General features: G+C 40.7%; 1 protein-coding gene across 9 annotated transcripts in view; it reads right to left on the bottom strand.

Annotated features, from left to right (window-relative positions):
• TMEM117 (transmembrane protein 117) overlaps positions 1 to 12,885 on the bottom strand; it is a 488,268-nt gene that overhangs the window by 441,644 nt on the left and 33,739 nt on the right. For 8 of the 9 annotated variants that reach the window (XM_087855786.1, XM_087855785.1, XM_087855787.1 and 5 more), the window contains one exon: positions 11,023 to 11,327. In XM_087855786.1, coding sequence (XP_087711912.1) covers positions 11,023 to 11,299 — 277 coding nt within the window. In that variant the 5' untranslated portion in view covers positions 11,300 to 11,327. Of the gene's footprint in view, positions 1 to 11,022; positions 11,328 to 12,885 lie in introns of those variants that run through there. The other variant, XM_045801236.2, reaches the window with a different exon arrangement.

Genomic DNA, 12,885 nt, shown 5'->3' with positions numbered 1-12,885 from the left:
CTTCCCTACAACTGTGTGCTTGACATTTCTCCAGCTTGGAATGCCCTCCTCCCTCCAACGGAATTCTCCTGGAGCTGCAAGGCCGGCTCAGGTTCAGGTCCAAGAGTTACTGCAGAAACAGTGGTCAGACCCACACTTCTTAGGAGATGGTGAGTTCACCACTATTAGAGGTACTCAGAGACTGGCTGAAAATGTAACGAGGACACTCCCACCAAACCCATTCACCATGAGATTCTAGCATTCCCCTGAATTCCCACTAGAAGGTTTTATTTGACCATTTCTGTTGGGAATGACTTCTTGCCTCCTTCAGAATAGACTGTCCATCCTGCTTACATGGCAATTATCATATGCTGACATCAGAGTCCTATTACAGCGGTATTTTCATATGTCTGTGTCTAATCTCCTTAACTCACCACAAGCTCCAAAAAGACAAGAGTCTCATGACACCTAGCACTGTCCCTTGCAAATGATGGGTATTCAATGCATTTGTCAGTGATGTCAACAGGAATTCATTGGGAAGAACATAAAAGAGAGGGGGGATAGGTCATGAAGCAGCAAGTAACACTGCTCTGTATTCTTTCATGAGATGGTCAGTCAGATGTGGCCACAGAGGGTACACAGGAGAGGTGTGGGAAAATGGAATTTCTTATCCTCACTAGTCCTAGAGAGAGAGAGAGAGAGAGAGAGAGAGAGAGAGAGTCACTGCAGGCCACTAGGGGGCCACGCTAGGGGGGAAGGAAACATGGAGGGCCAAGGGAGCAAGCTCAACCAAGCAGGTGGGGAGCCAAGAGAGTAAGAACAGTGGGCAGGTGTCTTTACTGGAGGTCAGGAGGACACAAGCAAAAGGTGCCAGAGGATGTCACTGGTGTGTTTGAATGTCACCAGGTCACAGGGGAGGAGGGCAAGGGGCACTTGTGGCAGAGGCCAGCCTTACCACACGGGTGCACCTGGTCACCTGGGCGGGGTGCTCACAGACTGTAGGAACGTTGAGGCAGCAGGAAATTCGAAGTTTAAAAGCTTTACCATGCAAATATGAACTTCCCTGAGCTCCTGAGATTTGCTCTCTCAGGTTTCTCTGTGTATTTACTTGTCTACTCTCAGCTGGTCTATCCATTTCAATGGGCATGTCCTCAAGGATATGCAAAGTATCTTAACGAGCATGGACTAGTCCAGGGAAATCTTGATGTGTAATCACATTCCTCTTGAATCAGGGGCAAGAAGTAAAGCCCCACACAGGATGTGAGCTCGCCGATGGCTGCAAGAGCAGGCAGCACTGGGCTGACATCTTCTGGGTCAGCAACAATGACAGGTTTTGTCCTGGAACCGGACAACTGCTTGCAGGGTCAACAAAATGACTTTTTTTACCCAAAAAAGAGGGCTGGGCAGGCGGGAGATTGTGCCAGAAAAAAATCCCCCATCACAAAGTGGAGCGGAGCTGTAGGGAGTGGCCTAGCACAACCCAGTCCCGAGGCGGACCAGGCTCGCCTGCTGCCGGCTTGCCATCTGGGATGCCTGAAAAGGCGCCTGTCTGGGAATCAGGAGGCTTCAGTTTATGTTCCAATTTTACTGCTGGCTATTGCTATGACCTTGGAGCCAGGCAAATCCACCCTGCACATTTCTGTTTAACGGTCAACAATAACTCAGGGCCACAGCCATGAGAGAAACACAAGTCAAAACAACAGAATTGCTTTGACCACCACCGAGCCTCCAAATCCAATATACAGCTTGAAGCCACCACTGGAAACAGCTAGTTTGTCTTTGGAGAGGCTACGTGTCCTTATTCCAGCCTGACACCCCCTACACCCTCGTGGACCTCTGGGTCCTCTAATGGCCTTTCTTTCCCTGCTTCTATCCGGAATGGAATCCAGCACATCAACACAGCAATCCCGCACAGCTACCACATCAGAACATTCCCCCACGTCCTCCAACCTCCTAACATGTACCCTTCGGACCTAGCTCTCCCAATGAAGGCAATTATTAATATCCTTGTTAGTTCATCCTACCTCCCAAGTGGCGTAATACTTTAACCCAGTGACACTATCTTCAAGAAATAATCTAGTTTTAGGAATTAGTAAAAGAGAAAAGAAATCGAACCGAGAAAAACTTTTGTCAGTATCCTCTCAAATCACACTCCTCTCCCACCTATGCCTGTTGACCCTTTACTTGAACAATAAACAATCTCCATCAACGTGGTTTTAAATGAATCAAGGGATCAAGCACTCTTCACATCCGTTGTGACTATATACTGTTTAACCAGCTGTCAAGTTCACCCCGGCTACTTCTATTTCATTGATTAGTGAAGTGGTTTCTGTCTGCACCACGTGCGTGGATCTGGATCTGCCCGCTGCGATTCCACCGGATTGTCACTTTCATAAGAAATTCCTACCTCTACCTCCCATGGGTGGGAAATGAGAAGAGGAAATGAAGGCAATGACTGGGAGCTGGTGAGGAAAGGGTGCCTTAGCCTCTGATGATTCATTTCTATCCAGCACAGTAAAAAGGATCCAGAAAGCTACCTGGTTAATAATGGCTTAATTACAATGCTCTAACCCGCGTTAGTTTCGTGAAGTCCTTGAGGTATCCTTTTACAGGGTTTGCATCCTCTGTCCTACGGGAGGGAACTAGGGCAGCCAGACGATCCTATCGCCCTGAAAGCTGCCGCTGATTGCCTGTGAGTGCCGTGCGCAACTGGCTGCACGGCCCACTAACGAAGCACCTAATACGGAGGTGCGGGAGGAGACGGCCACATGCCGGGGATTTCCAGCCTTCCTTCCTTTCCTGCTCCAGGGGACAGAGTGGCAAAGCAGCACGGGTTTTTCTGTAAAGGGCTACTGAGCTCACCAACTCTTAGACCTCAAATTTACCTGTGAAGAGGGTGCTGCTTGGGGATTCTTTAAATGCTAAATATCATCACTCCCCAGCTTACCTTTCTGAACCTCTCCTGTCAAAAGCTTTGCTTTTTGCTCTCTCTCATTATTTTTCTCAAGCATTGGAATAACATTTTTCTCTTCCTTGAATTCTGCAGTTATTTCTGACTAAAATTATTTTACTTTACAAAAAGGAATTGTATGCTGACAACTCCAGTGGAGGGAAAATGAAGGTTCTGGCACTTGGTATACATTGGTGGAGAAGGAAGATGGTAATAAGCATTTGAATAGTGACCACCATGAGGATCAAATACAGTATTTTGAGAAGACAAAGCTTAAAATTATAGATATTCTCTCTAAAGTAGCATTTAGCTACGTATACAGCATTTGTTCAAGTAATTCCTCCAAAAGGAAGTCCTTATTTGAGAGTACAATACTTAAATTAACACAAAAGAGGTTGTATCATACCATTAATGGAATACCATGGAATGGCCATACCATTACATTAAAATAATGCTTTTCCTTCCCAAGTGTATGATTAAATCTGTTTCTTCATGTTTCAATACTCCTGTATCACCATGACTATCTTGCCCACACTCTCCAGGACGTCTGAATCTTTTCTATTTTGAAATGATAAAATCATATGCATAGCTCAAACACAAAGAGAAGAATTTCAGACTAGACTTAAAGCTAAGACAACAGGAAACAAGCATTTAGCTTTATTCGATACATTAAAGGGCAGAACATTGTTGAGTTACTTGATATTTTATGGAAAACAGACTTTTTGTTAAAATAAAACAAAAGAAAAATCATAAAATTTGTCTTCTCAAATTTCTGGGTGTACTGAGAATGTTTTATTCAGAACTTCCTATTTACAACTAAAACAGACCTAGGTAACAGAAAATAGCAAACTCGTTAATATTTCTCATGATATCAATGCAAGGAAAATCCACTTACAACATGCTTCCTTCTTTTATAAATGTTTAGTTATCAGTCAAATCATTCTCCTTTTTTTATCACAAGCTTCTCAAAACATCATGATTTCTCTGCAGCTGGGTATCTTGGGGGCACCAAACACGTATATGAAATGTGGCTTATAGTCAAGGGTAGGTCCACTATCCAGTTTCTGTAATGCTGAAATCCAAAGACTCTGATCTTCGTAACTGATCCCTTGGCAAGAACTGACCAACCCTGAATTCACTTAGCAGCAAAACCTAACCTGAACTGATTTGAGGCTGTTGATAGTCTTTATTTATTTACACCACTTCATTTGAATATGTATATATCCACCTACGGTTATGCCAATGTGTTTGATAATGGAGTATATCCTCAGCCCCATAGGGCCAGCTACCAAAGATAGACACATGCGCTGAATTCTGAAACACAGCTGGTCTCAAGGTTTGGATAACAAATTGTGTGCCTGGATTCAGTTCAGTGAATCCAGGGCTGTTCTGAGCACTATTCAAGGTAAATGGTCCACTGCCTGTGTTCTCATTACCTGAACCCACCATTTCCTAAACTCATCATCTTCTCAAACTGCATTCTCCTAATGACTTCCTCTCTTTTTTAAATAAAATAATCACTTCCTTAGTCACTCCCTAATCTCCTAGTTACCCGTAACTTCACCCTACCCTCATCCCCTCAGATCCCGTCAGTTGTTGAAGCTTCACAAGGTTCCCCATGTGCTCATCCTGCTGCCCACTGCCCCACCCAGTGTGGCCTAACTGGCTGCAGGAGGCTCCAAAAATACCTTCCTCCTTCCCTTTCTACTCCCCTAAGCTGCCCCTCTCCAATTCCCACTAGATTCTGCTTCATTCTGATTCGTGAGAATCTTGTCATCATCTCCCATCTTGTTCAAATGCTTTCCTTGATCCAAATACCACACTGGAAGAAATAAAGTGCAAAGTATGAGACTGACACTTCAAGACCAAAGAAAGAATTTAGACTTAATCCACCTTTCTACTACATCTCCTGCTCCTTCCTAATGCGATCTTTCACCCCTTCAAAACGAGCATGACTTCCTCTGTTTTTCCCAACTCCAAAAAAAGCTAGGTTGTTTTCATCTCCTTGGCTCACACCATCTACTCCATGACCTGAAATTTCTAATGAATTCTTTGCATCATATCTGACTATTTTCATCCCACTCACACTGCAGACTCAGCTTAGATCCCACGCTGGCAGCAAAGCTTTCTTTCACCTTCCCAGCCCACCATGATCTCTTTCTTGAATTCCCACAGCTCTCACAGTCTGGACTATTCATTTGATACTTGATATGCACTTCCTTGTATTATCAGAGTAATTAATTTTTCATGCATATGTATCCTGTCTCTTTAACCAGATTTTAAACTCCTTGAGAGCAGAGACCATGTCTCATGTTTTATGAATGAACAAATGAATACCCTTCTATAGCTTACAATAAGAAGGCAACATTGGCAAAGACAACATGTAAAAGACAAAGGAGCATTAATTTATTTATTCATTCAAATTTATCAAATATTACTGTGTTCCAGGCATTGTTTCAGGCACCAAGGATTAAACGATAAGCAACACAACATAGGCCCTGCCCTCCTGAGGGTTTTGGTATAGCTAGGAAACCAGACATTAGTGAAACAATTATACAAATAACTATATTCACAAACACGTCCATTTTAAAAAAACGCACTGTGCAAGACTAACAGGTTCTGAATCATTTTCATATCCTATACCTGTCAACTCATCCTGAGTCAGCCTGCCCCCCCGCCCTCCATCCATGTAAAGAAAACCGCAACTAATAGAGGCTCTCTGCCCAAGTTAGGAAACGAGAAGAAAACAGGGAAGACAAACAGCAGGAGAAATTTGTTTGAGAAATACATTTGTCACCATCTTGATGGCCTAAGATTCATGCTTGGATAAAGTTATCCAATCAGAAGGCAGTACTTAGACCCTGATCACTCTGCATTTCACAGAAATTGTTTCAGGGAATAAAAAAAAAAATCACAGAATTGCTTTTACACTTAAAATTTACACTCTAAACCTTTGTGAAAGTTTGCTTTAAGATACAAGAATGTGAAATCTGTTTCTGCCTTTGCCACTTCATCAATGTCTCCCATACAAACCAAAGAAAAAGGAAATTCTTTACCAGACTTTAGGGCAAGAAAATGCCAAAATTTAGTGCAAAGAAAGATTCCCTTATAAAACATGCAATTTCCATCATTTCTGATATCCAAAGCTATATAATATGCCACATTTTCCTTTTTGCCCAGGCTCCCAGGAAGCTCAAAACCAACCAGGCAACACCTCATGAAATCAAAACATATTTAATTCTCTCTCTTTTCTGTGGGCCTCATTTTCTATTCCTATTGTACTAAGCATATGTGATTTTGTAAATCATTTAAATTCCATTTTAGAATAAAAATGATTTCCTGAGCAAGCTTATTTCTTTATGTAAGTCTTATAATCAGAAATATAAGTCCTAATTATTATCAGAAATCTTTGGACTTCTCTATTCATGGGTTTCTTCAACGTATAATGTATAATTCTCCAAAAGGCTAGGATGCATTATACTTATTTTTTTAAAACAATGGAATCATCCACACAAATGGAAAAGAGAGGCACTGGGAGAGTATTCCAATGGAATTCAGTTTTCAAAAATCCAAATGTAATACTCACCTCAACAAGATTTAGTGTTAAACCTACAGAAATTTTTCTGAAATATATCAATTGTGATATTCCAGGCATTTCTAAATTATTTTCCGCATTTGGGAAATTTGGGATTTGTGATTGGTCTGAAACCATAAAAGTTTAGTGCTAATGTAGGAAAATTAACTCTCTCACGTTATTCCAATGATACAGCAAAGGTGAGAGGGGGTAATTTAAAATGCATTTAATCATTTGTGTTCCTGATAACACGCAATTTCCAATTTGCAACAGTCACCATTTTTGTTTGGGATAATTCCCATTACAAATTATAAATCATGAGGAGGTTTCATGCAGTTAACTCAATAGCCACAAAATTATAATATTTATGCCTCATAAAAATAAAATTAACCAACAAACTAGATTAAATTATGTGCTCATAGATTTATCACTCTTCCTCACACATCTTTTAATTGGGCAATAAGGTATTGTCCTTCCGGAGTCTACTAGGAAGAGATTTTCCATAATAAAATAAGTGAGGGAAGACTCACGAGTTAATGAAATGAAAGGGGCAATGAAAGAAATAGTGGCATTCTATCCAATATTTTTAGTTGGCATCTCATCAGAGAATTAACAAAAAAGAAGCTGTTTAACTGATCTCACAAAATGATTTTGAATATTTTGTAAACCATTCCAATTTCCGTAATAAGAATTTCTGTGCTTGCAACTAACAATCCCACCCCTCCCCACATACACACCACCACCACCATCACCACCACCCACCACAAGCTTGCACCTGCAAACTGTTAAAGGTTTAAATATGGCCTCTTAAAAAAATGAATTATGTATTAATGCTGGTTTTTTAGGAACGAGGATGGAAACATTTATCATATTCCAAGCCAATAAGAACAATGTTTGTGCTGGCATTAAATTTTGGATTCTTTTCCATAATGCTGCATGGCTGTCAGTTCCCGAGCACCCTGCTGTACATTCTGTGTTGCGAGTAGACACAGTGAGAGCTGGAGGGACGACAACATCTGACAGGAGGGAGTCAGGAAAAGTGTCAAAGAGGAGGTAATGCTTGAACTTGGATGTAAAGGAAAAAGAGAAACCAACCAAGAAGGGGCTTGAGCATGATGCAGAAGGTGGGGTGCATATGCAAAGACACAGAGGCATGAGAGAACCCAGCAGGGCTGAGGACCTGCAAATAATTCTAAAAGTGTGGAATGTCGAGAGACCAGGTTTGAAGTCAGGCAGGAGTAGATCATCAAGAGCTGTGGATAACAAACAAAGGAGTTTAGATTTCATTTTGCAGGTGATGGGAGCCATGCAGAAAAAGTATTCCAGTAGCAAAATCCAGAATTAACTGGAGAAGGACAGAACTATTAGGAGCAAATGATTATCATCTTGTGAATGCAAGAAGACATAATGGCCATGAAGGGAGATGAAGAAAGATAGAAGGAAAAGACGTTTGGAGTTCATTAGAAAATTCAATTAGGAATCCAGTTATCTTCCTACTTATCACCAAGATTTGCAAAAGGTTATCATTCCTTCTCTAATACCCCATATAACTTCATAGATTTTTAGTAAGAAAAAAAAGGAAATTACCAAATAGAAGTGATAAAGCTAACTATATTATAGAATCTTTCCTACAGTAAGCAAAAAAATAAAAACAAAAAACAGGACATACTTTTGCACTATCTCTAAATAATTTGTACTCAACATACCACTTGAAATCCAGAGTGATTTTTTTCAGGGCTGAACTATTTATACCAACAGGAGATTAAGATGTAAGCCATCAATGAAATGTGATTTTAGTATAAAACATAAGATCTTATCATAGAATAACTTAGCAAAATGTAGAAATTACAGAACCAAATGATCTGCCCTTATTATTAATACCATGACCTTGACCACATGATTCTCAATCAATCTCAATATAAGTAGATAACTCTTCTCCAAACTGGATATTTTATCTAAGTTTGCCTTACCTTTCTACACCGAGCAAATTTCCTGAACGGACCACAAGCACATCCAGTCATTGCTTGTAACAGACATCTAGTATTTTGTCTTCCAGCACTCCTGAACCAATTTTGGAAAATGACCCTCTCCCACTCACCCCCCACCCTTAACCTCTTCCATCCTTATGAATGTCATGCACAACTCCATGCTTGTTCAGTGTTTGGTGGATGGCCTAACACCCAGTTCCTAGATACCCTCTCTGTCATGACCTGTCTCTGCACGTTACTTGGGCACTCATAAAGGCCACACCGTAGTTGGGAATCACCACTAAGGAATGGCTGTCCTTCATTACAACATGGCATCTCACCACATCCGCAAATCCTTTCCCTTCTCTTACTTCCATTTCACCTGTGCAGTTTCACCCAGTCTTCTGGTCCTGGCCCACTCCTCCCAGACCATCAATCTTCCTTACCTCCTTTCCATGCCCAGCCAGATCCCCTGTTAATCAAAACAATAACTTTTTTATTAGAACCCTCTATTTATTTTCCATCCTTTGTTTCCAATACAGCAAGCCTAAGCAGTCCCCACCCAGATGAATCACTCTCGAATTCTGTTCCAGGTGACTGAGCTCTCATAAAGAAAACTGCTTAGCAGTTCAGACTGATGTCATTCCAGTTTACAGTGGCTAACCCCAACAGTCCTCGGTGATCATCAGTAACCCTTTTGTTTGTCCCTAGTCAGCTAGCATCTACACTCCCTAGGGTCACTGTTCCAAACCTTAGCCACTTTCTTAAACCCCTTGCATCATCCAATCGCTCCACATTTATCTTTAACTCTTCCTTCTTCACAGTGAAATACAGATCATCAGATCACCACTTACCTCTCTACTCCTCCACCCCAATGTACCTGCTAGAATATAAACCTTTATCTCTCTCATGACAATTTCTGAGAAACTGTGGTCTCTCCCCTTCCTGTCCACACTAAGGCCATTATTTCTACCTGTGTCCTAAGTCATAAATAAAGCAGAGAAGCCTTCAGAGATGCTCTCCTTCAATGTCTTTATCTTCATTTCAATCTAGCTCTTTCCCCCAAAATGACAAGCAAATCAATTAATCTCACTCCTCAACACCAGCATCACCACCGAAAACAACAACAAAATCTTTCCTTGGTTCTTCTTCCATTTTTATTTCATTTCCTCACCAAACTTCTTGAAACTATGTACATATATAATAAATATAAAATATGTACATTTTATAAATTTATATAGTAGAAACAGATGACCATAGTTTGAATAGAGATTGAGAAGAATATGTAAGTAATACTATGTGTGTATATCTATGTTTTTAATTTGTTTTTTTCCTTAAACCATTGCCATCTGTTTCTAACCAAGCTTCTAGATTGAAAATACCCACACTGTGTCACCTATGATCTTGTAATTACTAAATTCAATGTTTTATTACGAAGTTCTCTTTCTGATTGGCCCAGCAGCATTTAAAACTATCTTTCCCGCCTGCCCCCCTCCAGCACTTACCACCTCTTTGCATATTGGGTGTATGTTAATTTGTTCAGTGTCTTTCTCCCTCCTGCAGGATGTAAGTTGTTATGAAGGCATAGACCCTGCTTTTTTGATTCATTCTCTAGAATAGTTGGCATATAATAAGTGATCAATGAATATTTGTTGGATAAATATCACCCATCTCCTGGTTAAAACCAGGAGTTTACCAAACCAGGCCAATTAGGCAAAAGGTGGAAAACACACTCAACCTGGGTTAACATCAGTCTCTTTTCCAAGAGTCTAAACTTTGGAACTAAGAGAGTCAAGCCAGTCTCCCTGAGTAGATGTAAACTGATCTTCAGTGTGAATAGAGAATAAGACAGATATGATAGAGAAGTTGGGACAGAGAAAATCCTTATAGAATTCAAGCCCCGGGTCCCATTTATTCCAATTATCAAAAGGAATTCTATCCTTGGTCTCTGTGAAATATCCCAGTATCCTTCTAGTAAATTCCTTTTTTTTAGCTTAAACTAATAGCGTCTTTGTCTACTGCATACTACCAAGGGATTCTGGACTAATTGTTCTGTGGCTGAATGGCCTCAAAATAAACATCCTAAAGCCAATGTTCAAAAAAAAACAGGGTAAAAAGTTAGAATTACCACTCTAATTCCCAGAATGAACAATATATGTAAATATATGAGCCATGGTGAAGTTACTTTAATGAAAATATGGTGTGACACGAAGGCAAACTCTTTATAATATACATAGGTACTGCTTATGGGAAAAGAGCTATTTTCATGTCTTCTCTAAATAAGATTAAACACACATTAATTTTAGCTCTAAAGCCATTTTTTTTAAAATAAGTTTAGTACTAATTTTACCTCATACTAATTTTCCTTAGGCCATAGAAAAGCACACCATTGAACAGAGACCAATGGAAGAACCTAGCTCCAGCAGCGCATCGCAAATGAAGTCTGGAGGGCAAACTAAAATGCACCCTAAATTGGCACTTACAAATAATGGAGCTCTATCTTGAAGAACAGAATTCAATAATTACCAACATTACATTTCATGGGTACTTACCAAACAAACGTTGATGGAACAGAAATTTGCCAGCTATCAGTCCTATGAGAATGGCCAGTAGCCATAGAAGCACCTTCAGAATCCTCCAGCCAACTCCTCTAGGGTATTTATTTGTTACAAATGAAAAACAGTTTCCAACAACAATAACATTGGCTTCTGTTTGGCTATGAGAAACTGGGTCCTCCGCAAATATTAAGAAGTTAAAGAAGATCACCAAGTAAGCCACAATCATGCGAGACCAGGGGTGCTGGAAATAATAACGGAAGTCTTTACCCATCCTTCAAAACTTCAGTTCTGTTGTTGACCTGTAGAAGAAAGGATACAGATACAGGTTAGAGCAGGATAACACAGTCTTCCTCTTCCTATTATCCGTTCAGATGTATAACAGCTCAAGCAAGAGGCATTTTAAGAAGATGTTACCTGCACCTACCTAGGGCACCAAGACAAGTCTGAGATCGAGGAAAGTAAATACTGTCCCTTCGCCGCCATCCAATCATGCCTCTGACCACACGGGGATGGGGGGTAGAAGGAGAACAAAAGAGCAGGGGCACAAGGGAAATGAGAAGGCAAAACACTGTCCAAAATTGGGGTGATGACTGAGATGACCTGTAGAGGTCCCCTCCGGAGGAAATGCAGAGCAAAAAAACAACACAATACTTTTCCTCTTTTAAATAACTATTTATAGGTTACAATCATAATACAAAGTCACTTCAAAATGAAAGCAATGTAGGAGTAAACGGAGCCCACATTAACACAAAATAAACATCCTTCTCTGCCCATATCTTTCTCCTCGGAGTCAGGATCCCTTCATAACTTGTTGGATATATTCTCAGACCGCTTTCTATACATTGTGTATGGACGTTTATAAAAATGTTCATAGTCTAGTTGTCAAATAGCCTCAGCATAGAGTAAGTTTTAGGAAATAGCTAAGTCTATGATACAGTAGTTACACGCAGAAGTGATTGGACAATTCTGCTTGGGCGAAGTGAGGAAAAAGGGGAAGATTTCACAGAGAAGTACATACCCAAGTTCAGGGCTGAAGGATTAGGAGGAATTTTTTTCCCCCCAGTGAAGAAGGGAAGAATGTTCAGTCTAGGCATTTGGAAGGGCACAGAGGCATTGCAAAACACACCATATGCCTCCAGCTGTGGGTCCTAGCCTGGATGTGCACTGAGAGTACAGAGCTTTTTTAAAACGCTGATGTTCAGACCCCACCTCCAAAGTCTTGCTCAGTTCCTCTCTCCTCTTTGGGAGCCAGCCTTCCTTTCAAGAACATAAGCCTGCATGAGGTCTACCAACGCTGTGACTGGTTGTTACTAAGTCTATCTAATCCTGACGTTCAGTTTTGGTGAACCCATTTGGTACTCAGATGAAGCTATATCTCTTTGTTTGCAGCCACAAAGCTGAATAAAAGCTGAGATTAAAAAAATAACAATAAAGGTGGTAATTGCAGTGAAATCTGCCAATTCTTTTTTCTTCTTTCTCAATTTGTTTAGAACTAGGGAGGAAAAAAAGGGCCCTTACAAAGCCTACAGCATGTGACATCCAGGCTCTGTGTTGGATGTCTACATGAATCATTATCTCATTTTTACCATAATAACCCTTTGAAATACTATCATTATCATTCCCATCATTTCATTTTACAGGGAGGGAACTGAGGCTCACACAGATTATGTAACTTGCCTAAAGTCAGCCAGCAGGAGAGCTCTGATCTGAGCCTCTGAAGTCAGGCTGCCCAGGCAACTCCAGGAATTTTCCCTGCCTTAGAAGTCAGACCCAGGGCCCAGCCCCAGGGATGCCATCCTTTGACTGCTTTCTGCAGACATAGTCTTCTCTAGAGATGATTATATTAACTCTACAGTG

The sequence above is a fragment of the Ursus americanus genome, chromosome 25, assembly GCF_024610735.1.
Source record: "Ursus americanus isolate L20-20 chromosome 25, mUrsAme1.1.p, whole genome shotgun sequence".
Taxonomy (NCBI): domain Eukaryota; kingdom Metazoa; phylum Chordata; class Mammalia; order Carnivora; family Ursidae; genus Ursus; species Ursus americanus.
This window is presented reverse-complemented; position numbering and strand designations above follow the sequence as displayed.